Source organism: Moschus berezovskii, chromosome 20 (assembly GCF_049115385.1).
Source record: "Moschus berezovskii isolate FMDL1 chromosome 20, NW_MosBer_1.0, whole genome shotgun sequence".
Lineage (NCBI taxonomy): Eukaryota > Metazoa > Chordata > Mammalia > Artiodactyla > Moschidae > Moschus > Moschus berezovskii.
Genome location: NC_142479.1, coordinates 74,098,128 through 74,119,725, shown reverse-complemented (window position 1 = coordinate 74,119,725; position 21,598 = coordinate 74,098,128). Strand labels below are relative to the sequence as shown.

General features: G+C 59.2%; 1 protein-coding gene across 1 annotated transcript in view; it reads right to left on the bottom strand.

Annotated features, from left to right (window-relative positions):
• Nucleotides 1-21,598, bottom strand: part of CACNG4 (calcium voltage-gated channel auxiliary subunit gamma 4) — a 51,141-nt gene that overhangs the window by 10,400 nt on the left and 19,143 nt on the right. Inside the window, exon 2 of the mRNA XM_055398219.2 lies at nucleotides 455-538. Within this exon, the coding sequence (XP_055254194.2) occupies nucleotides 455-538 (84 nt within the window). The remainder of the gene's footprint in view (nucleotides 1-454; nucleotides 539-21,598) is intronic.

Here is a 21,598-nt window from a genome sequence, read left to right as displayed (position 1 = left end):
CTGGGTGTGGGTAGGAGGGGTGGGCAGGTCCAGTGCTGGCCAGGTAGTATTCTTGGGGTGTCTCGGCACCCCCAGGGATGCTGGGCCTGGGCAAGCCAACATCTCTAACCTCCTTGCCTCAGGACCAGCTGTTGTAATCAACTCCTCTGAAGATAGCAACTTGTAGCAGCCCCGGGCAGTAGGACGCCCCACCCTCCTCCCCCTTGCCAGCCCCAACCTGGTGTGTCCTCCTAGCCAGTAACTGCACAGGGGTGGCAGGCGTGTCACAGCAGGCCTAACCACACCCTGTCCTCTGAGCTCAGTATCCTGAGTCAGAGGGGAGTGTTAGGAGCACCCAGAGAGCGGCCCCCCGCGCTCACTCTGCACGCGAGGGTGGGCCCATTCTTCCTGCAGCGCCTGCCCGCCTCCCGTTCCCCGTCCCACACACTGGGGGAGGCAGGGTCCTGACACTCACGGAGGAGGTACTCCGAGCTGTCATGGTCATAATCGTTGTCCTCTGGGAAGTGGTTGATCCGAAAGCAGTGTCCTTTATAGATCCCTGGAGGAACAGAGGAAAAGAGCCGTGTGAGTGTCCCAAGGGCCCCCACCTCTGTTCGCCCAGACTTGGATGCTGTGTGCCTGGCTCTGGGCAGGCCCTGGGCTTGGGGCAGCAGAAGGGCAGCCCAGGCATGACAAGGGGGTTGGCAAGGGGGTCGGCACACAGAAGAGGACCACTCAGCGGGGGATGTGCCCACGGCAGGCCGTATGCCTCCGTTGGGTCCTGAGCCACTGCCTTCAGAGCTGGGGTGCTGCTCTCCAGGGCCCCTGTGGGGCAGGCTGGCCTTGGTCAGGACAGTGGGGGACAGCTAAGGGTGTCAGGGATGGCACCCTAAGTGGGACACACTTCAATGGCATGCTCTGTGTGAGTCAGGCACGAACGACTTAATTACCCGCCTCATCTCCTCCGCAGAATGGGGACAACCACTTGCCTCTTCTCCTGGGGATGTGAGCTCACACTGAAAGGCCTGCAGATGCCTCCTGGCCCTTGGTGATGGCTCAGGGGAGACAGCTGCCATGGACCCAGACCTCACCCCCTTCACTCTGCGGGTCTCCCTCTGTGGCGAGGGGCTGAGCTGGGGGCGAGCCGAGAGCACTTGTGACAAGAGGGAGCAGCACTGGGCAGGCTGGCGTCAGGGTGGCCAGAGTGGGGGCCGCGGAGGCCAGAGGGGGCCACGCCCAATCCCAGACATCGAGGGGCTGCCGTGCCAGTGTCTCCAGGCCTGGTGGGCGAGGTGGTGCTCTCTGCCCTTCCTCCCTCCCCTGAACTTTTTGGGCTACTTTATTTTTGTCGTTCAGTCGCTAAGTTGTGTCCAACTCTTTGTGACCCGTGGACTACAGCACGCAAGGCTTCCCTGTCCTTCACTGTCTCCCAGAGTTTGCTCAAACTCATGTCGCTGATGCCATCCAGCCATCTCCTCGTCTACTTCATGGGTCTAAACAAAATCACAAAGTCCCCCATGCTTGTCAGCATAGTCAAACACCAGGAGGCTGACAACAATCTCCCTTCAGAGCTGTTCTCCAGAGGTCTGCGGGCAGCCATACGTCTTCCCACAGGCCGTTGCATACTGGCCTGTGCGTGTGTCTGTGAGGCTCCCTGCTTTTAAAACACTGGTCTCTTTACTTGGAGGTAATTAGGCTTACATGCAGTTGCAAGAAACAATGCAGGGAGACTCCGTGTCCCTGTTACTGACTTTCCTCCAGTGATGATGTCACAACCAGGGTCCTGACACTGCTCATCAGGGACGCCCACCACCCTGAGGACCCCTCATGCCACCCACAGCCACATCCGCTCCCCTGTCCCCAGCCTCTGACGCTGACCCAGGGCAACCACCGAGATGACCTCTGCTTCTATAAACAGAATCAGGCAGTCTATAGCCTGTGGGGACTGGCCCTTTCATTGAGCATAATTCGAGATTCACCAGTTGTGGTGTCACCAGCCTGCTCCTTCTGACTGCAGAGCAATGGTCCATGGCACAGCTGTACCACAGTTTATGGCACCTGGATCATTTCCAGCTAGCACAGCTGTGGCTTCCAGCTGTTTCTACTAATGCTGCTATGAACAGGTTTGGAGGGGAAGCACAGTCACACTTCTGTGGGCTAGATGCCTGACAGTGCAGCTGCTGGGGGTCGAGATGCTGCGTGTTTGCTCTTAGAGACCAGCATGCTGGCTTCCAGAACGGCTGTATCCCCTATTTTGAAAAAGGGATAATACAACACACTTCACTCTGTCATCTACTCTTTTCATGTAATAACATATGCACACACCTCGCAAGGTCAATACCTATAGATTGAACTTTTAAAAAACTTGTTTTTTTTAAATAAAAAATAATAAACTGATACTGATCCAAAAGTTGCTAAAAATCTTAGCAAACAGCACGGGACTAGAGTACTAATGCTTGTTCCCACACTGATCGTGCTGACACTGTTTCGGCAGAAATGAGAAAACCATATATTTATATATTCAGTATCATATATATATATGAACAAAACAGGCTTGAAGCATTAGCTTGCATACAGACACGTTAGCTCCAGAGGCCTTTCCAATGCATTTCGCTAACCTTCACTCTGCATTTAGGGTACTATTTTCTATTTGATAGAAATTTTAAATAGGAACACACTGTCCAACATATTAACAGACTTTTTCACACACTGTCTTACGTGTCTGCATCACCACGTGTGGTTATGGTCCATCATCCAGTCGAGGCGGCAGGGGGCGGGGGCGGAGGGGCAGCGCCTCCAGCCAGGGCGGGGATGGGAGAGGGCCTACACGGGCCTCAGAGGTGCAGGGCCCTGGGGCTCCAGACTGTGAGATGACAGTATCCTTGTGTTCATCACGGCAGCCCTGGGACCAACCCAGGTGAGCTGCTGCACGAGAGGAAGTGTAATACTCCTGGTTCGCCTGTTGGAGGCCTGCCCGGCAAGAAGGTGGACGGACGTGCGGGCCTTCCTGCTCCTCCGTCAGCTGCGGGGCCCCTCGGCGACATCCAGGGATCTGAATGTACTGTACCTGCAGAAGGGTCTTCCAGCTGGGCGTGCGGCGAGACACCCAAACTCTCAGGCTCCCAGAACCCCTGGTGCAGAGCCCCCCACCCCCAACCCCAGCCAGCAGCGGGCGCCTCTCCCCTCCCAAGGCATCTGTGTCCAAACAGCTTTAACTTCAAATTCCTGAGAAGTCAACCTGCCTCCATGAAACTCCATCTGTGGGAATTACATGTAACCTCGGGGAATAAAAGAATCCATCATCTATCACGTGTCAGCCCTTCAAGTCAGCAAAGAGGAACTGTGTCCGATGGGACGAAGGCCCAGCTGTTTTTCCAGCCATCCGGGATCTGCACAAAAGTGAGGACCGGGGCTTGAGGATGCGTGGGAGGTGGTTGGCAAGCTGCCACAGCTGGGACCACACTCATCCCCGGCCTGACCTTATCACGGGCTGGAAGCCTGACCGCATTCCCACCAGCCCGCTCCCCCAACCCCAGCCTAAAGAAGTGGGCGCTGCAGAGAACACGGGGAGCTCCCTGCCCCACAAGGCGAGAGCCTGGTTACTTGCCCTTAGTGGATACGCCCTAGGTTGTATCTCCCCATTTCCTTCGGCTGTTTCTCTGTCAATGGTTCTGGCCCATCTCCAGCCTTGCGCCCAGCTCCAGGTCACCCAGAAGCACAGCCCCCACAGCAGCCCCCGCCGGGGCTGGGTCTGATGCCCAGGGCTCTGCCCCGCCCATCTCTGGATCCCGAGCTTCTGCTCCAGGACCTGCTGTCCCTGAGACTCAGCCTCCCAGCCTCACCGCCCCCAACCTGTTTCTGTGGAGCGTTTAGTCTGAAGGACTTCACATTTATCCCTGTCGAATCCAGTTTTGTTAGCGTCGGCCCCAAGGCACTTAACAGGGAGAAAATTAATGGCTGATGTGAGGAGAGAGAACGCCAGCCCGACTCCCCTCACGTGTGTCCTCTTTCAGTAATCAGGCTGTTTGCTGTGTTATCTATTAAGACGTGGGCTTCCCAGGTGGCGCCAGTGGTAAAGAATCTGCCTGCCAAGGCAGGAGACATCAGAAACCCAGGTTTGATCCCTGAGTCAGAAAGATCCCCTAGAAGAAATAGCAACCCACTGCAGTATTCTTGTTTGGGAAATCCCATGGACAGAGGAACCTGGTGGGATACAGTCCATGGGGTCGCAAAGAGTCGGACATGGTAGAGCCTGCGTGCCCCTGGGCACGTGGTGCATAGGGCGGGGATTAATTTGGGGGTCCCAGATTGGCCAGGCCGCAGGAATGCCAAGGCCCTCTCGGGGTCGTGGCCTCTGCTCCTGGAGACAAGTGGTTCTCTCCTTCTGTGAAGAGACCTCGTGGGACACGTGGCCTCTGTTGAATTATTCCTTCATCTGGTGGAACTCAGGACTCGGGTCCTGCCCTGAGACTCCAGGAGGACTTTGTGGAGAAAAGGCTCAGGAATGCCTGCAGCGGTTCATGCGCCCTTTCTCTGTGTCCTGACCCTAACCCAGGTATTTCTCCAGGCACAGGAAACGTCTAGAAAGAAATACCCTAAAATGTGCCCATTGTTTCGTTTCTGAGTGAATTCAGATTTTCCTCTTTGCATTTTGTTTGTATTTTGTAAATGTTCTACAATGTCTGAAAATGAACCAGTGAGGTTTCTTGAGAAAAAGAAAGGAAACCAGGTATTTAACTCTAAGGAAAGCCTGGGTCTGCAGTGACGGCAGGGCCGCAGGCTGCAGAGGCTGGAGGGGCCGTGACCGTAGCGCGCACGAGTGCGGGTGAGTCTCCCGGTTCCTCCCCTCTGGGCGGTCCTGGTCCCACCCTGCGGTTGTGCCCTGATGGACAGTGGGTGACCGGCCCCCAGGACTCCGCACTAAACCTGGGGGCGCTGCGGGAAAGCCGGGAGAGCTGGTCACCCTGTTAGTCACTTCAGGGGTGACGCGAGCCTCCACAACCGGCCTCCCGGGAGGCCAGTGGGACCTGGGAGCCTGGAGAAGAGCGCGCCAGGCGGTGTGCTGACGACCCTCACGCACTCCCTCCCGGCCTGCGCAGCGTTTCCAGCATCGCTGCCCTGCGCTCCTTGCTGACACCTGTGTGCCCAGACTCACCGCTCTGCCCACCTTGCTCCTCAGAGCAGCCCCCAGACCCGCGCAGCGTCACCTGCCCCTGTTACTCTTGCCTGCGGCTCGTGGCACTGGGAAGGTCACCCGGGCGACTGCACACATGCTTGTGGAGCTGGAGGCTTGGGGATCAGGACCCCCACCTCCGGGGGGACCTCTGAGCAGGAGGGTGGGAGCCGCTGGGGAGATGTCCCCATCCTCTACCCTTGGGGCCCCTTCTGCCTGCTTCTGGGGGCGGGTCCCTGCAGGACCAAACCAGCGATGGGCAGGTGAGGGCCACCCCTCACGCCGCTTTGGGCTCCACCCTGGCTTTCACCCTGCTGCCCCCTTGCCACCCAGGACACTGCACCTGCACGCAGGCCCTGGCTCAGGCTTAGATGGAAGGTGGCTCTTCAGCCCTTCTTAACTTTGTAAAAACACGCCTTTGAGGATGCAAGGAGGCAGCTTAGAGATGTGGAAGCCCTGCTCTCCCAAGCCCCAGGGCAGGGGCCCGACTCCGAGCTGAGCATGGAAGCACTGCCCTGGGTGTGAAGGAAAGCCTTTGGCGTCCTGGAGAAGAGACCCGGGAGTCCTTGCAAAGTGGCTGCCCTCCTGTAACTGGGACCTCCCTGTTGGCACAGGCGGGCTCTCCCCTCTCTAGCCTTGAGGATGCAGACCGTTGAAAACCGCGGCCTGGCTCCTATGGAGTAGACCTGGCTCCTACAGAGCAGCTCTGGGCTTGGAGGAGGTGTGGCTAGGCTGGACCTTCCTGTGGAGCCTCAGCTCACCAGCTCGTGAGTGATTCTGTGAGGCCTCGTTGAACCATCCTGACCTGCAGCGCCTGAATCCAACATCCATGTCTGAGCCCCTGCCACGTGCTGGGTACTGGGGGCTCAGAGGGGGCAGCAGACCCACCCAGGACACACCCTGGAAGCTCATCGCCTGCTTCCCAGCTCATGGCTGCTCTGGGCCTCGTGGCTCCCTCTGCAGTCAGATGGGCCGTGTGACCAATCCAGCAGGATGTGAGCAGGAGTGACAGGCATCCTTTCTGGAGAGGGCTCTGGGCAGGTGCTGCAACCCTCCCCCAGACAGCCTCCTCCCCGCACCGGTCAGCCCAGGGGATGGTAGAGTCACAGGATGGGCCAGCCTGGATCCCTGATGCCTTGTGGAGGAGGGCCACCTCTCAGAGGACTGCCCTGTTGCCTCATGAGCAGTAAGTCTGCACTGGTGTGTTTCAGTTGCAGCAATAATCAACAAGACGGCACGGTCTCTGCTCACCTGGAGCTGTCCAGGTTCACGGTCATCCAGTGACGACTAGGCTGAGGGTCTGAGCGGGGAGCCCAGAGTTTCCGAGAGCACGTGATCCAGAGGTCAGACGGCTTCTCCTCGACTGGAAGACAGGAAGTGTCTTTACAGACTTTCAGAGCTGAAGTAGAGCCTGAGGAGGCCCTTGAGGTAAGAGCATTTTGAAGAGATCAACCCTGGTGACGTGGAAGCTGAATCTGTAGTTTTAAACTCACTTCCTGGAGACGCCTTCAGACCAGACTGAGCTCCGACTGGAGTCTGGGGAGAAGCCCTCCACGTCCTCCCACGGCCAAGTGCTTGGGATGCAGAGCCTGGGCGCCCGAGCCGGAAGAAGATTCCCTAGTGACCCTGTCTCCTCCCTGACACGGGCCTTTAGGTCACTAAGCGCCTGGCCTGTCTCCTTGACGCTGGGTGGTTTATCCACTCGGCCCTTGGCCCACTCTTTCCTTTAGTTCAGAGTCAGCCTGTTGATGCCGGGCCCTGCGGAGCCCAGAGCCTCAGTCCAGCTGGCAAGAGCCCACCCCTAGCTGGGGAGGCGAGTGTCCACGTTGCCGCGGAACTGGGAGTCCGGGCACCACGTGCTCCAAGGGAGAAGTGGTGTCGGGGTGAGTCAGGCATGAGGTCTGAGCGCTGGACGGTGCTGGGCAGCTTGGGGAGGGCTGCGGCCCAGCAGAGCTGAGCAGTGATGGTGGGGGCCCCAGAGTCATGGCCAGGGTGCGCCTCTGGAGGAGAGCTGCCTGAGGAGGGCGGGCGGCGGGGCAGTGGACTTAGGCTGAGAGAATTGGGTGGTGCAGCCACCGCAGGGCGGCCTGGATTCAAGGCCATCCACTCCGAGGTGCCTCTGTGACTCTGACGCTAGAGAAGTGTCCCCATGAATGCAGGGCCCTCTCGCTCCTAACGGCCTGGCGTGTCGCTGATTCTATTTCCAGCTGGCTCAGTGGAGATTCGACCTGTTCCATGTGCAGGCCTCGCCCCAGGGCCTCTTGGGCATCTTATTTTGGTCCCTGAGGAGCCCAGCTGTGCAGGAGACAGCTCCCCCGGGATTAACACGCTCTCCTTCATCGCCCCCCTCGAGCTGCAGCACCCTGGGAGGAGGGAGGTGCTTAGAGTCGGCAGCTTCCTGCAGCTGCCAGACCAACCAACCATCGCAGCCTCACTCTCTGTGGTGGTCAGCAGCATAGGGGGAGGGTGGGGGACCGCAGATCGGCCGGCCTCAGCCACTGCTCACAGGCAGTCATGAGCAGAGTGTCGAGCAGTGATGGTCCTCAACTTGAACCGTTTCAGATCCAAAAGAGAAGAGTGGGTTCTACTGACACCCGGACCTCCCTAGGCTCTGGCCTGTAAGCAGCTGGTGGACAGGCCTCTGAGAGATGCTTCTTGTCTGCCCCAGCAGGCTAGGGGCGTGTATTAAAGAGCAGAGACATCACTTTGCCAACAGAGGTCCATATAGTCAAATAATCTATGGTTTTCCCAGTAGTCATGTACTGATCTGAAAGTTGGACCATAAAGAAGGCTGAGTGCCAAAGAATTGACGTTTTTGAACTGTGATCCTGGAGAAGACTCTTGAGAGTCCTTTGGAGAGCAAGGAGATCAAACCACTCACTCCTAAAGGAAATCAATCCTGAATATTCATTGGAAGGACTGATGCTGAAGCTGAAGCTCCAGTACTTTGGCCTCCTGATGTGAAGAGATGACGCATTAGACAAGACCCTGATGCAGGGCAAGAGCAAGAACAAGGAAGGGGGCGACAGAGGATGGGATGGTTGGATGGCATCGTTGGCTCAGTGGACATGAGTCTGAGCAAAGGTGGGGAGATGGTGAGGGACAGGGAGGCCTGGCGTGCTGCAGTCCCTGGGGTCGCAAAGAGTCAGACACGACTGAGCGACTGAACAACAGCCCTGGCCAGGGATGCTGGGTACACATCCGGTCCAAGCTGGACCACTTCCTGCAGGTGCTTGGATGCTCCCTCCAGAGTCCAGATTGTGGATTAGAAGCAGTGGGCCCCCGAGGGCAAAGCGACTGGCTCTAGGGAGCTCGAGAATGGGGTGTTCTCGGGGCTTCGTGAGGCCAGCCTCAGAAGCTGTGGGCTCTCCCCTTCCTAGTCTTGGCTGTTAAACTCTTAATTCCACGGAACCCTCCATGTCCTTCCAATAACGTCTTCCTTTGGGATCAAGTCAGAATTTGGTTTCTTGCCCCAACTGGCCACACCTTCATCAGAGATTCCAGCCCAGCTCTCGGGGGGCCTGGGTCAAGTGTCATTCCTCAGGGCAGGTGTGCAACACTTTTCTGAGACATAGAGGTGAGTGCAGGATCCTGGGAGACCACGGGACCTGGGGGATAGGAGGCATGATCTCAGGGGACGGGAATACAGAGTGTCAGCCCCAAGGCTCCGGCGTGGAAGCTGTGTGGCCCATGAACTTCAGCCTCTTGAGATCTCAGTTAGCTGGGGAAGCCCTTGCTGGGCTGGTTCCCGTCTGTGAGGTGGGGACCACCACAGGGAGAAGGTTCCCACTGTTGGGGACTCCTCCGTCCCCACCACACAGCGCCCTCTGATTTCTGGCAGCCGAGGACCCAAACCCGAGGCCCCAGTCCCCTCCCACCTTGTGCTCCCTCCACACTGGAAGGAAGGCCTGCTGAGCAGCCAGGACCCCAGGGCTGCCTCTGCTCAGCCCCTCCCCGAGGCCCGGCTGCCTCACGCCCAGCTTCCTGGCGCAGGTGTGGGTGGGACCCCTGCATCACACTCTTGCCACCCGCCACCCCTGTCTCTTTAGGCAAGTGCCCCAGGGACCCAGCCCCAGCCTCGGCCTCCTCCAGCCCCTGGCTCCAGAGCACGGGTGATCCAGGCTTTCTGCCGAGATTCATAATTGAACGGGGCAGGGAGATTTCCCAGAGCTCACTAATCTCCACACAGGGAAGTGGGCTTGAATCTGCTTGATGACTGCTGCTCGGACGAAATCTCTGCACCAGGCTTCAGGGTTTTCTGCTGCTTCTTTCTTTCTTTCCCTTAATGAGCAAACACGGAGCTCCAGGGGCGAAATGGCTCTCTGCAGAGCCCAGGCTTTCGTGTTGGTCTGGCTCCGCGGACCACGGGAACGAAGGCTGGGGTGAGGGGGTAGGGTCATGACCTCCAGAAGGAGTCCTTGGGACCACCCACGCCTCGTGCTCACTTCCCACATGAAGAACCCGATGCCCGTCTCCACGGTGACAGGCCGGTTGGCCTCTGGACTCCGAGTTCAGGGCTGTTTGGCCACGGCCCACTCTGGGGCTTGTTCACAACCAGTAAAGGGTTTCCCTTTCTGGAGACAGCTTCGGCTGTCAGAACTCAGTGGGGAGGGGGGCCTGGTGCTGCTGGCAAGTAGCGGGGGGAGGCCAGGGGTGCTGCTAAACAGTGCACAGGACAGCATCACCCTCAACAAGTGACGCCATCCCCAACTGTCAACAGTGCTTGGTTCACAAGGTGTAAGTGGCCTGAACCCTCCCTCCCCAAGCCCGGGGCCGACGTTGCGAATCTATCGCCGTGCTTTTCTCCCCATCGCAGCCTAGAGTCCCCTCAGTGCAGCCCCCCACGCAGAGGCTACGAGTCGAGGCCAGACCTTTCGATCATCCCAAGGCAGACCCGGCAGAGTCGGGAGGCTCTGAAATCACCCTGCCGGGCTGGGTCTGGCTCTGATGTCACTACACTGTCTCGGGCCTGGTCAATTGCTGTGCTTCCTGTGCCTGTCTGTGGGACGGGGATCGTGACTGGGAAACCTCCAGAGGGCTGTTCGGGGGCTCCCATGAGGCACTGCCGGCCGTAAACATCCCAGAGCCCGGGATGGCCCGGGCTGATATGACGTTATCTCTGGTACCTGAGGCAGCTGCCCGTCAGAGGGAGGAGGCCAGCGTCATGCCCTCCCAGGACAGCCCTGGACTCGGCCTCGGACTCGGCCTCGGACTCGGCCTCAGACTCCTGTGCCTGCGATGTTTCAGCTTGGAATGGGCAAGGCCCCGACTCTCAGAAGGCCCAGCCAGATGACCGCTGCCCCTCAGTCCCGTGACCGACAGACCGACAGGCAAGGGCTGGCTCCCACGGGGCACCGGCTCCCTGCAAAGCCCGGTGCTAAGCTCTCCCATTTTCTCATTTACACCTCAAACTATCCTATGAAATAGGAGCCCCAATTTTACACGCAAAGCAACTGAGGCTCGAGAAGGCAGGTAACTTCCCAAGGCCGAAACACCCCCCTGCTCCTGTCTGATGACTCCAGAAGCAGAGTTCTGCCCTCGGGGCCACCCCACTCCCAGTTCTGAGACGGAAGATAAGAGAGGCAGAGGAGCTGGTGTCCGGGAGGCCCCCAGTGCTTCCTGACGCTGAGGGGGGCAAGGGGCTGAGGGGGTGCGTGTCGGTCCTAAGTCTCCTCAGGCTGGGAACAACTCCTCCCCAGCAGCTGGAGACTGCGTTCAAATCCAGTTTTCAAGACCCGCCCCTGCAGTCTGGAGTGCCAGGTTCCAATTCTTCCACACCTGCTGGAACTGGAGCTGGCAGGGCTCTCACTCAGGAGACACCAAGTTGTAGATTTGCTGTTCACAGACGGGACGCAGAGCCAAGGGCGAACCAGCGCCCTGTCCCTCTGTCCCCAACTCCCAGTCCACTGTCAGCAACTTTCCAGGAAAAGCTTCACGATTTTTGTTAACTTCCATTCTTTTCGGAACCAGAGAGCATCAGTCCCCACTCCCAGGAGCCTCCCACCCTCGCCCCGGTGCTGGCAGAGCGTCTACGGACCCACAGCCGTCCAACCCCTTCGATTCAAGCGGCACCCCCACTCTGAGGGCCTGAGTGCCAGTGGGTGCTGGGCTGCAGTGGGGAGCTGGCCAGCATCTCTGCCGTGGCACCCGAGTGCAGGGAGCCTGTAACCAGGTCAGGAAAGCTGCCCAAGGAGCTGGCACTTGAGCTGAGCCCTGAAGGATGAGCAGGAGTCGGCCGTGAGCACAGCCTGGAACCAGCGGAGCAGTGGACAGCACAGCAGAGGCCCAGGGCAAGAGGTCAGGGGGCAGGGATGAGAGGCTGCAGCCGGAGGTGGAGGGCCGGGAAGAGACGGGAGGTGGGGCCACAGAAGCAGGGAAACTTGAGGGGTTAGACCAGCCACCAGACGGGCTTTCGGAAGGTCTGACCCTCCCCGGGGTAGGGCAGGAAGCAGTTGGAATCCAGGCTCAGGGATGAAAGCCTCACTCGGGTGCACCAGCTGGTGTGGGGCAGGGAGGGTGGATTCCTCATCCATCTCCAGACTGACCGCAGCCCCCTCCTCCCCGCCAAGAAAGCAGCCTTGGTTTAGGGATGCATGTGACCCCCCAGGCGGCCTTCCCGGGCGGCCTGTGCCCAGACTGCCCAAGGACCTGCCTACCAGCCCTCAGTGGCCCTCCCGTGCCCCGCTCCCCCCAAGTCAGTTCCACAGGCCAGACCCATGCCCCATCTCTGTTCTCCGCTGGGTTCCAGGACAGGTGCCCTTCCCCGGCTCCAGGCCCTTTAATTCCTGGCACAGCTCAACTTCCCTCCCCTTCCTCCAGGAGGCTGGAGTGAGGCCCGGGGCTTTTGCTTTCATGCAAAAGGAAAAAGGAAACAAAATGTAAAAGCCAGCTTCCTTCCCTCCAGGGCGCAGCAGGGCTGGCTGGAGCGCGGTAGAGGAGGGGCTTGGTGGGCTGGGACGCTGCAGCCTCAGCCCAGGAACCGAGCAGAGCAATGGTCTTTGTGAGCCAAGCAGGCCATTTAATGGGGAGGGTAACAGTTAATGGGGAGCCACACTGCAGCTCCTCCCCAGGAAGCAGGAGAAAAGCTGTCGAGAGACATAAAGAAGAGGCTGGAGGCTGGGACACAGCGCCACTCTGCTCCAGGAGCCGGGTGAGGCTGGTGAGGGGCCCTGGTCATCACTTGATGAGGAAGCAGCCAGTGTCTGGACACCCCAGCCTTCTCTCATGCCTGAGGCTTCGGTCTCTCGCCCACCCTGTGTCCCACTGAGAGTAGGGGAGAAGGAGCCAGCCCCTTCCTAAATGAGCTGTTTGAAGCCTGCTCCCCGGAGGGCGCCCCCGGAATCGCAGCCTCCTTCTTCCTGACAGTCTGCGGATGCTCCCCTTTCTTGCCAGATTTTGGAGATGCAAAAGGACAAAAGTCTGCAGAGGTGACCCTCGGGGGTCGATGAGCTGCTGCTCCTACACTAACTACCCCTGTTACGAGGATAACTACCGCTGCCACCAACAGCTAATACTTGTCGCTTAACATTTATCATTTGGTCCTCACTACAAACCCTGTCCTGCGGGGGCTCTATTATTTTCGGCCCCATTTTACAGATGGAAAAACTGAGGCCCTGAGTGGTTAGTGACTTGCCCAGGGCTGCCCAGAGCTGGCATTAGGACACAGGCAGTCGTCTCTCGAAGCCGGAACCCACTCAGCCTTCCCCGTCCATCACACTCTACATGATACAAACACTCAGGCATCAGCTGCCCAGGCTAGAGAGAGAGAAGGAACTGGGAACAGAGCGGAAGGCAGGGAGGGGACGGGACGGGTCCCCAGGCCTGGCCCCAGGTTAGCTCAACCCCGCGCTGCTGCCTGGCGGGCAGGGGTGGGGGCGCACACCCAGAACCCATCGGGCTCAGGAAAGCACCCGAGGTGCGCCTGAGACCTGCTGGGAGGACTCCCCGCTCCGGAGCCTGCGACGGACGTCCCCACCAGTGGCCCTCTGTGCGGAGCGGTTGTGAGCGCCCGCGGCGGGAGGCGGCCCCACCCCGCGCCGTGCGCTCCTGTTCTCCGCGCCTCCCTCGCCCCGCCTGCTCCCTTGGCTCCCTTGGCGGGACCGGCGCTGCTGCCCCACTTCCTGTCTGATCGCCCTGGTGACCGTCCTTTCCCCAGCTTCTCAGCGCTCTGCGGCCTCCACTGCCCCCCACAGCGTCCCCACTGCAGACTGAGCCTCTGGCTGCTATGGACACCTGGACGTCCACAGGGACCCACCCTCCCCCGGGGGGCCCCCTCCAGCGCCCCCGCCGGGCCACCCCCAGCCCCTCCTGTGCTCCTGCCCTCCGAGCCGCCCCCCAACCCTGCCGGTAATTCCTCTGTCAGCTGAGCCGCAGCAGTTTCACCTCCTAGGGAGCCTCAGACCCTGCCCCCCGCGCCCAGCTGATCTTTCTCTTAACTGGCACCCTTGTCGCTGCCTCGTCGGAAGGTGACCTGGTGACTCCAGACTCTGACCAGGGTGCTGTGGGGCTTCCGACCTCTCCAGGGACCAGGTCTGGGCCTGGCAGCCCTCGCGGGCTATTCCCGCAGACCCTGCGCCCTGGCTGCCCCTCAACGGCGCTGAGCTGAGCAAGGTTCCCGGCTCCGGACCTGCTCTTCTGAACCATGTTCTGCTTCCCCCACTTTCCGAGCCTGGAGCATTCCTGCCCCTTCCACCTGGGGAGCTCCGCATCAGCAGGGCCAGCGCTGCCCCTTCCAGGAAGCCTTCCCGGACCAGCTTCCCGTTCCCTCGTAGTACCCGTGATACTCTGTGCACCTTCCTGTGTTGTATTTAATTGTGTGTCCCTGAGTCAGGGAGGGGCTGAGGCTTGTCTGTCTTTGAATCTGCAGCTCCCATGATCCTGGTTGGTGAGATTGCATGAACTTCTGTCTCCAGAGGGGTTTCTGAGGGGTTGAGGGGTCGGGGGCACTGCTTTCTCCTGGCCCCTGGTTCCAGGCCCACAGGGAAGATAGGCAGAGCATCCAGGCTGCACTACCCTCCGCCCTCCCCTCCAGCGATGACCCCAGAACCCCCACAACAAGGCGGAGAGGACATGCGCAGCTTCTGCTTACGAGACATCAGCGATAGCGCCGGTGTCACCGACCCCCCTGGTCAACCCGTCACCCCAGGAAGCGCGAGCCGACAGTAAAGGTAACGTGATGAATACGACTGTGCTTGCGGAGAATCCCCTGGAGATCCGCCCTCCAAGAACCACGGTTGGGATCCGGCGTGACCGGCTGCCAGACCAGCTCCATTTTAATCCTCTCCAAAGCCAAAGGTTGAAGTGAGAGTCGCAGGAGAAAGGAAAACCCCCAGGTCTGTCTGGATCCCACGTTAGTTACAAAACAGCTGTCCTAAACGCTAGAGTCCTGATGTTTCAGAAGTAACGCCGGCCCCCACGGAGAGGTGTGGACTCCGGGGTCCCGGCCTGCTGGGACTGGGGCTCTGAGCCCCCACTTCTCAGCCAACACCGCGGGTGGCAGGGCCGCGGTCACGCACTCAGCCACCCCTCCCCGTGAGACCCAGATCCCGACACAGGTTCCCTCGGTGCCTCCATCTGGGGACAGAGCCTGGCTGCCCACCTCTAGCCTCAAGTAATAGCCAGAGAACAAAGCTTGTTCAGGTGCCAGGACCCAGGGCAGCAGTGCAACCGTGGCCGGTAGCCAGCGCCTCGTCCAGGGAGGCCTGAATATTTTACATCTAATGCCTGAGTTATGGGCTTTATACCTTTAGATACCAGAATAAACTTGATTTGAAATCGGCCCCAGGGGACATTTGTTAAAGAGAAATAAAGATGTTAGATGCCGTCTCAGATGCTTGCCTAAGCGGCTCTCACTGCCGGCACTCACGAGGCTGTGAACCTCTAGATAATCCGGGGAGAATGTCCCAGCCCTCCACATATCAACGCCCTGCTTCCCGGTCCATCAGCAGCCCCTTCCTGAAATAGCACCATTTCCCTCATCCTCTGTCCCTGGGGCTCTGAGAAGGAAGGCAGGGAGGGGAGCCAAGAGTGGGGTGTGAGGGCCAGCCGCCCGGCTGTTCTGTTACTTGTCCCCATTTCACAGAGGAGGAAACTGAGGCTCCTAGAAGCGCTGTGAAGAGCAAGAGGAGGGAGCCAGGACCTCAACTCAAATGTGCAGCCCCAAAGTGCACACTCTTTACTGACATGACACCCAGCTGGCTATCACCGTGACCCGGCCACCCAGGTTGCCTACTTGGCAGTCGGCTGAGTCTGTTACTGTTTGTACTCAGCGAGGTGCTTTCCCCTCTGTGCCTTGTTTTCCGCTCCCAACAGCCAGGATAACTCCAGACCCTTCCAAGGGTGAGGATGAGGGGAAGCGGCGAGGACCTTGGCAAGAGCCTGGCATGCTTTCTCCACGAGCGCCTGTTCTGAGAGGAGAAGCACTTTGTCATGCAGGCCCAGACCTCGAAAGGCTTTTGTACTTGAATGACAGGACGTGCCCAGCTGCCTGTGTGTGGGTGGTGATAGGGAGGGGGATGGACAGGTGTACCCCTGCCCTGCCCAGCCCAGCCCAGGGGGTGGGTGTGAGAAGCTGCCTTCTGCCCCCAAATGCACGCATTTCACTCTGGGCACAGAGGCACTTGGGGTGACCTGCCGGCAGGAGCAGCACAGAGCAGATACTGAGGCCCGGAATCCAGGGGCCAGGCCTGCCCAACCTCGCAGAGCCTCTCCCGCTGAGCCCTAATTCACAGGGCTGCTGCCAACGCTCATTAATAAATGATGGAAACCGCTTAGCAAATGTCGAGCCCGAAACGTGCTGTGCGGCCCCCACAAGCCAGGCCAGGCAGCCTCCGGCCTGTGAAGCTGGCGGGGAGCTCTCCGGACCAGGGCGAGCCCAGGCCAGCAACCCCCGGCCAGCTGTGGACACATAGGGCATCAGCTCCTGGTGGTGGGCGTCCCCTTGGGGCCTCCCTGGGACTGGTGGGGCAGACAGGTTCCGAGGGCTGTCTGTCTGCTGACAGGAACAGAGCTGCCCTTGGAAAGGTCAGCCAGACAACAGAGAGGGAGGACACACAATCCATATTAGGAGACATCTGCTTGGGGTCTGGGGTCTGGGGGAGTGAGGTTACAGGGCCAGAGGCCCCCTTCCCTCCCTCCATGTAGCTTGATTTGGGGAGACCTTCTGGGGGAAAGCAGGCACTCCCACAGGGGCCCCCTGGTGCCACCACCAACAGGGATCCCACATTCCAGAGGACACTTGCTTGGATCACGTTTCTATCTGTGGCCCCCCCGGGACAGATCCAGGTTTTGTCGGGCAACTGGACGGGCCCTCTTAAAGGAAAAGAACACAAACTACAAACACATAGCTAGAATCCGGGCCTGGGAAGGGCCCGTGCAAGAGAGCACCCGAACCTCGGGCTTCTTCAGCGTCAGGAAAAGCCCACCTCGTGCTGATCTCATCTGGAGAAAGCAGTGCAAACACTGCAGCCACTCCCAACTGTCAGTGTTTCAGGAAGCCCTCATCAGACCGGTGGTTTCCAAGTCAGGCTCTGGGAGCCTTGGGATGCCCCCAAAGGGTGCAGACAGGCTGTTCCTGTCTGACCCTCCCCACGCACCCACGGCAGGGCAGCTCCTGAGAAGGTGGACGTGTGGTGGGCAGGGCTGGGTCCCCTCGTGCAGCAGGAGGACATTCTTTTTAGAGATAGACCCTGTGCCTGGGGGGGGTCAGTCTGGGTCTAACGCCTGGATGAACGGATGAACGGGGCTGAGGCGTGGAGGGAAGGCCGCCTCCAAGCGAGTCTGGAGGAGGGACGAAGCTAGGAGGGACGAAGCTGGGCGGGCAGGCGGCAGGTCCTCCCCCGCCCCCACCCCCGCCCCCGGAGGACCCTCACCCAGGGAGGTGAGGCTGGAGACGCAGGGCAGACGGGACCGCACCTCCTCGGCGCCTCTGACCACTGACCCCCTCGCGTCCACCTCAGGCCAGACAGGGCCCCGAACGGGTGCGGTTCTGGCCCTCGGATGGCAGGATGCCTTGCGGGGAATCATTACGGAACATGAGGGCAGGAGCTGTCAGTTCCTCTGTGGGGCTAACGCCCGGGGGGCTGCATGGGGTGGGGGGTCCGTGCCCGTCCAGGCCGGAAATCCCTTGTCCATATGGGGCTCTCCTGAGGGTCAGCACAGAGAACATGTGGGTGGGACCGAAGGCACGAATGACCACACAAGACGAAAGGCGCCTGCCACAGCCCGCCCCGCCCTGCCCCGCCCACTGTCTGTCCCACCCACTGCCCGCCCCGGCCCCGCCCACTGCTTGACCAGGCCCCGCCCACTGCCTGACCCCCGCTCCGCCCACTGCCCGCCCCGGCCCGCCCACTGCCCTACCTGCCCCGCCCACGGCCTGCCTCGGCCCCACCCACTGTGTGTCCCACCCACGGCCCGCCCCGGCCCGTCCGACCTCGCCCACTGTGTGTCCCGCCCACTGCCCTACCTGCCCCGCCCACGGCCCGCCCCAGCCCCGCCCACGGCCTGCCCCGGCAACGCCCACTGTCAGCCCCACCCCGCCCGTTGCCAGCCCCGGCCCCGCCCACTGCCCGCCCCGCTCACTGCCCGACCCCCTGTCCGCACCCGCCCCCCACGCCGCGACCCCACCGATGCCCCTCCCAGTGGGATCTCGCCTCACACTGTACAGCGAGCAAGGCCTTCCCAAGGTGGCCGCTTCGTTTAGGGATCTCACTTCAGCTTCTATTTCCACAGGAAACTCGAGGAAGTCTTAGGGCCTGGGAGCGGGGAAGGGGCAGCGGACCCAAGCGACACCCGGGCCTTCCTGCTCCAGGGCCAGGAGCCTCCCACGTGCTCTGCCCACTCCCACCCCGTGTTTCCCAGTGTGAAAGACACACCCTGGCGAAGAGGCGGGAGGGAGCTGCCATTCACCGAGCTCCTAGCAACTGCGTGTGCGTGACGATTCCCCAGATCTGAACCTCAGAGCACCCCGCAGTCTATCATTACCACCCTGCTGTCATAAATGAGGAGGGTCAGATTTAAAGGGCGCAGGAGGAAATTCACAAGGCTGCCCCCCGCGTCAGGACAGAGCCTGGACCCAAGTTCACTTTGGTCTCCAAGTCAAGTTCACCTGAACTTGGTAGCAGAGTCCCACACTCGGTGTGCTCCCCTTGAGTGTGGGCGGCCCCTGAGAACAGGCTGGCTGGGTTGTGTTATATAAGGCTGCACCAGGGCAGGCTGGAGGGGGAGAAGTCAGGGAGACACCCCTGCTGGCCTGGAAGAAAGCAGACCCCTTCCTGTGAGCCGCCATGGGGCTATGTGGTGAGGAACGGCGGGTGTCTCTGGATGATGGCTCGCAAGAGAACGGCCTCAGTCACACAGCCACCAGACACAAATTCTGCCAACAACCAGTGAGTTGGGAGAGGACCCCACCCCAGGGAGACATGCAGCCTGCAGACACCTCCTCGATCACAGCCTTGGGAGACTGGAGTGGAGGATCCTGCTGAGCGGGCCAGACTCCCAGTCCAGGGACACTGTGAGATGGTCCCTCTGTTTTAAGTCACTGAACTCGTGCTAATTTGTTAAGAAGCAGAGGAAACAAGGGCTTCCCAGGTGACGGGAATGGTAGAACCCGCCTGCATATGCAGGAGACATAAGAGATGCGGGTTCAATCCCTGGATCAGAAAGATCTCCTGGAGGAGGGCATAGCAACCCACTCCAGGATTCTTGCCTGGAGAATCCCATGGACAGAGGAGCCTGGCAGGCTATAGTCCATGGGGTCACAAAGAGGTGGACAGGGCTGGAGTGACTTAGCACACAGGCATGCCCGCACATAGAAAACAAATATATGTCTCATCTTTCAGTAGTCCAGTCGCCTTGGGAAAATTATTTCATTTCCTGAGACTCAGTTTCCTTAGTTGCAAATGGGGTTCATGCTGGTACCGTTTTCGCAGGGCTGGTGGAAGGGTCAGTGAGACCCCACAGACCATGTGGTGAGCTCTCAACTCACAGTTGCTAACAAATTGTGTCTTTCATTCAAGGCTACCACTTTTGGTGAGTAACTTGGGCAACGTTTCAGGAAGCTGGTTAATTTGGTACCGTACATCCCCTACAAGCCGTGAACTTTGAAAGATACAGACAGGCGTGCCAGCCCCTATCTGCCTGCTGTTGTACTGCTCCACTGTACTTCTCCAGGTGCTGTATAAGATTAAAGGTGCTTTTACTTTTTGTGTTTGTCGTCACGTGTGTATTATTTAAGTAGTAGAGAAGTATTGTAAGCCTATTACAGTACAGTACTATATAGCTGACTGGGTGAATTGGGTACCTAGGCTAACTTTGTTGGACTAACGAACATATTGGACTTACAAACGTGCTCTTGGAATGGAGCTCATTTGTACATAGGGAGCTTATCACAGCCATCTGCCATCTGCAGGGCGGCATTAACTTCCCTGTGTTGGTTTCCTAGGGCTGCGTAACAAAGCACCACAGGCTGGGATTAAAACAAGACGTGTGTTCTCCTGTCCTCCCAGGATTGAAGGCAGGAGGAGAAGGGGGCGACAGAGGATGAGATGGTTGGATGGCATCACTGACTCAATGGACATGAGTTTGAGCAAGCTCCGGGAGATGGTGAAGGACAGGGAAGCCTGGCGTGCTGCAGTCCATGGGGTCAAAGAGAGTCGGACATGACTGAGTGACTGAACAACAGACTAGAAGTCCAAAATCAAAGTGTCAGCAGGGCCCTGCCCTCTGAAGGATTGGAGAAGAAGCTGCTCGTGACTCTCTGTGGTGTCTGGTGTTTGCCAGCAACCTGCTGTGCGCCTGAGCTGTCAGCCGTGTCACCCCAACCGCGGCCCCCGTCCACGCAGTCTGCACCCTGTGCGTCTCTTCTCGTCCTCTAAGAATCTGTTACCTTAAAGCCCATCCCAGTTACAACCTCATCTTAACTTGATGACATCTGAAAGGACTCTATTTCCAAATAAGAACCCACCTACAGGTACCAGGGTTAGGACGCTTCCGTCTATTTTTTGGGGACACAAATTTAGCTCACCTCACACCCAGGGCTGAAGGGTGTTGGGAGAAAAAGAATCCCTCGACATCGTCCTTTTCTCACATCCTGCCTTGCCAGTGCTTTCTAGGAGACAGAACCAGAAACCGGAATCCCCCACCCAAGACTTTCTAGAACTTTCTGTCCTGAGAGCTGAAGACCCCCGTGAGGTCCCCATCCCTGGGGGCCTGGAGAGGGCAGTGGAGGCCGTGAGTGGTCCTGTGCTGCCCGCGGCAGGAGGAAGAGCCCGTTGCAGGGAGGCAATGGGAGGCCAGGGGCCAGCAGCGGGCCCGCAGGAGGCCCAGCCGACCTTTGAAGTCAACAGGCGGCTGAGGCAGAATCTCTGCTGGGGGAGCTGGGCTTCTGAGGGAAACAGAAAGACTGCCTCCTCACTTCAAAGGGAGGCCAGACTGCAGGCTCCGGCCGCCTCCTCCCCCTTCTGCGGCTGCACGTCCTCTCGCTCAGAGGGCAGTTCACAGGAGCAGGTTGCACCTATCCAGTGGCTCAGATGACCAGCCTGGCTGAGTTGCAGGCCTGTGAAGGCAGCTCTGAGCCCTGGGCCTGCACCCAGGGTGGCACTTCCATTGCTGCGAGGGCCCAGGACGGGCTGCAGGCAGACGCTGTCCACACGCTGACCCACTGCTCCAGATGCAAGAGCCCCGTGCACACAGTAGGGAGGTACACCCACGAGGCACATGCCCTCAGGCGTTGCCAGTCTGCTTCTGCCTGGCCTCTGGGGACTCTACGCCCTCTGGCTTTCTCTCCACTGCACGGACGGCTGGGCCTCTCTGCAGTTACTCACCCCGGGGTGTCCCAGGGCCCTCACTGGCGCCTTGGCTCTTCCGTCACCTGACATCTATCCCTTCTGCTATGTTTCTTCTGAAGACACACAGTGGTTTCTGATGTCCTGGGCTGTGACAGGCCAAGGAAAGACAATTAAGCACTTAGAATGCACCAGCGACCCTTGCACGTGTCACATGAATTCTCACCTGGGTAGACATGGGGTTGATTACTGAGTCCATTTTGTAGAAGAGGAAAATGAGGCTCAGGGATCTTAAATAACTTGTCCGAAAGAAACCTCCATGTGAACTCCATGTGAAAACAAAACAAGCTTTGGGGCAAATCTCATCTTACCCACTTCAGCTCTGTCTGCAGGCATGTTACCTAGTCTTTCCAAGCCCCTGGCTCCTAATTCCAGAACATGTCCATCACCCCAAACAGAAACCTTGTATCCACTCCCCTCTGCTCCCAGCCCCTGGAAACCGCTGACCCGCTTCCTGTCTCTGTGAACGCCTTGATGCTTTGTACAAGAGGCTGCATGGTCCTTAAGGTCCCGTTCACAGGCCCCTGGTGTCCCTCTCACTTGGGGACACACCATCCACCTGTCACCCCATGATGGTTCCCAGCCCCACATCCATCCATCTCCA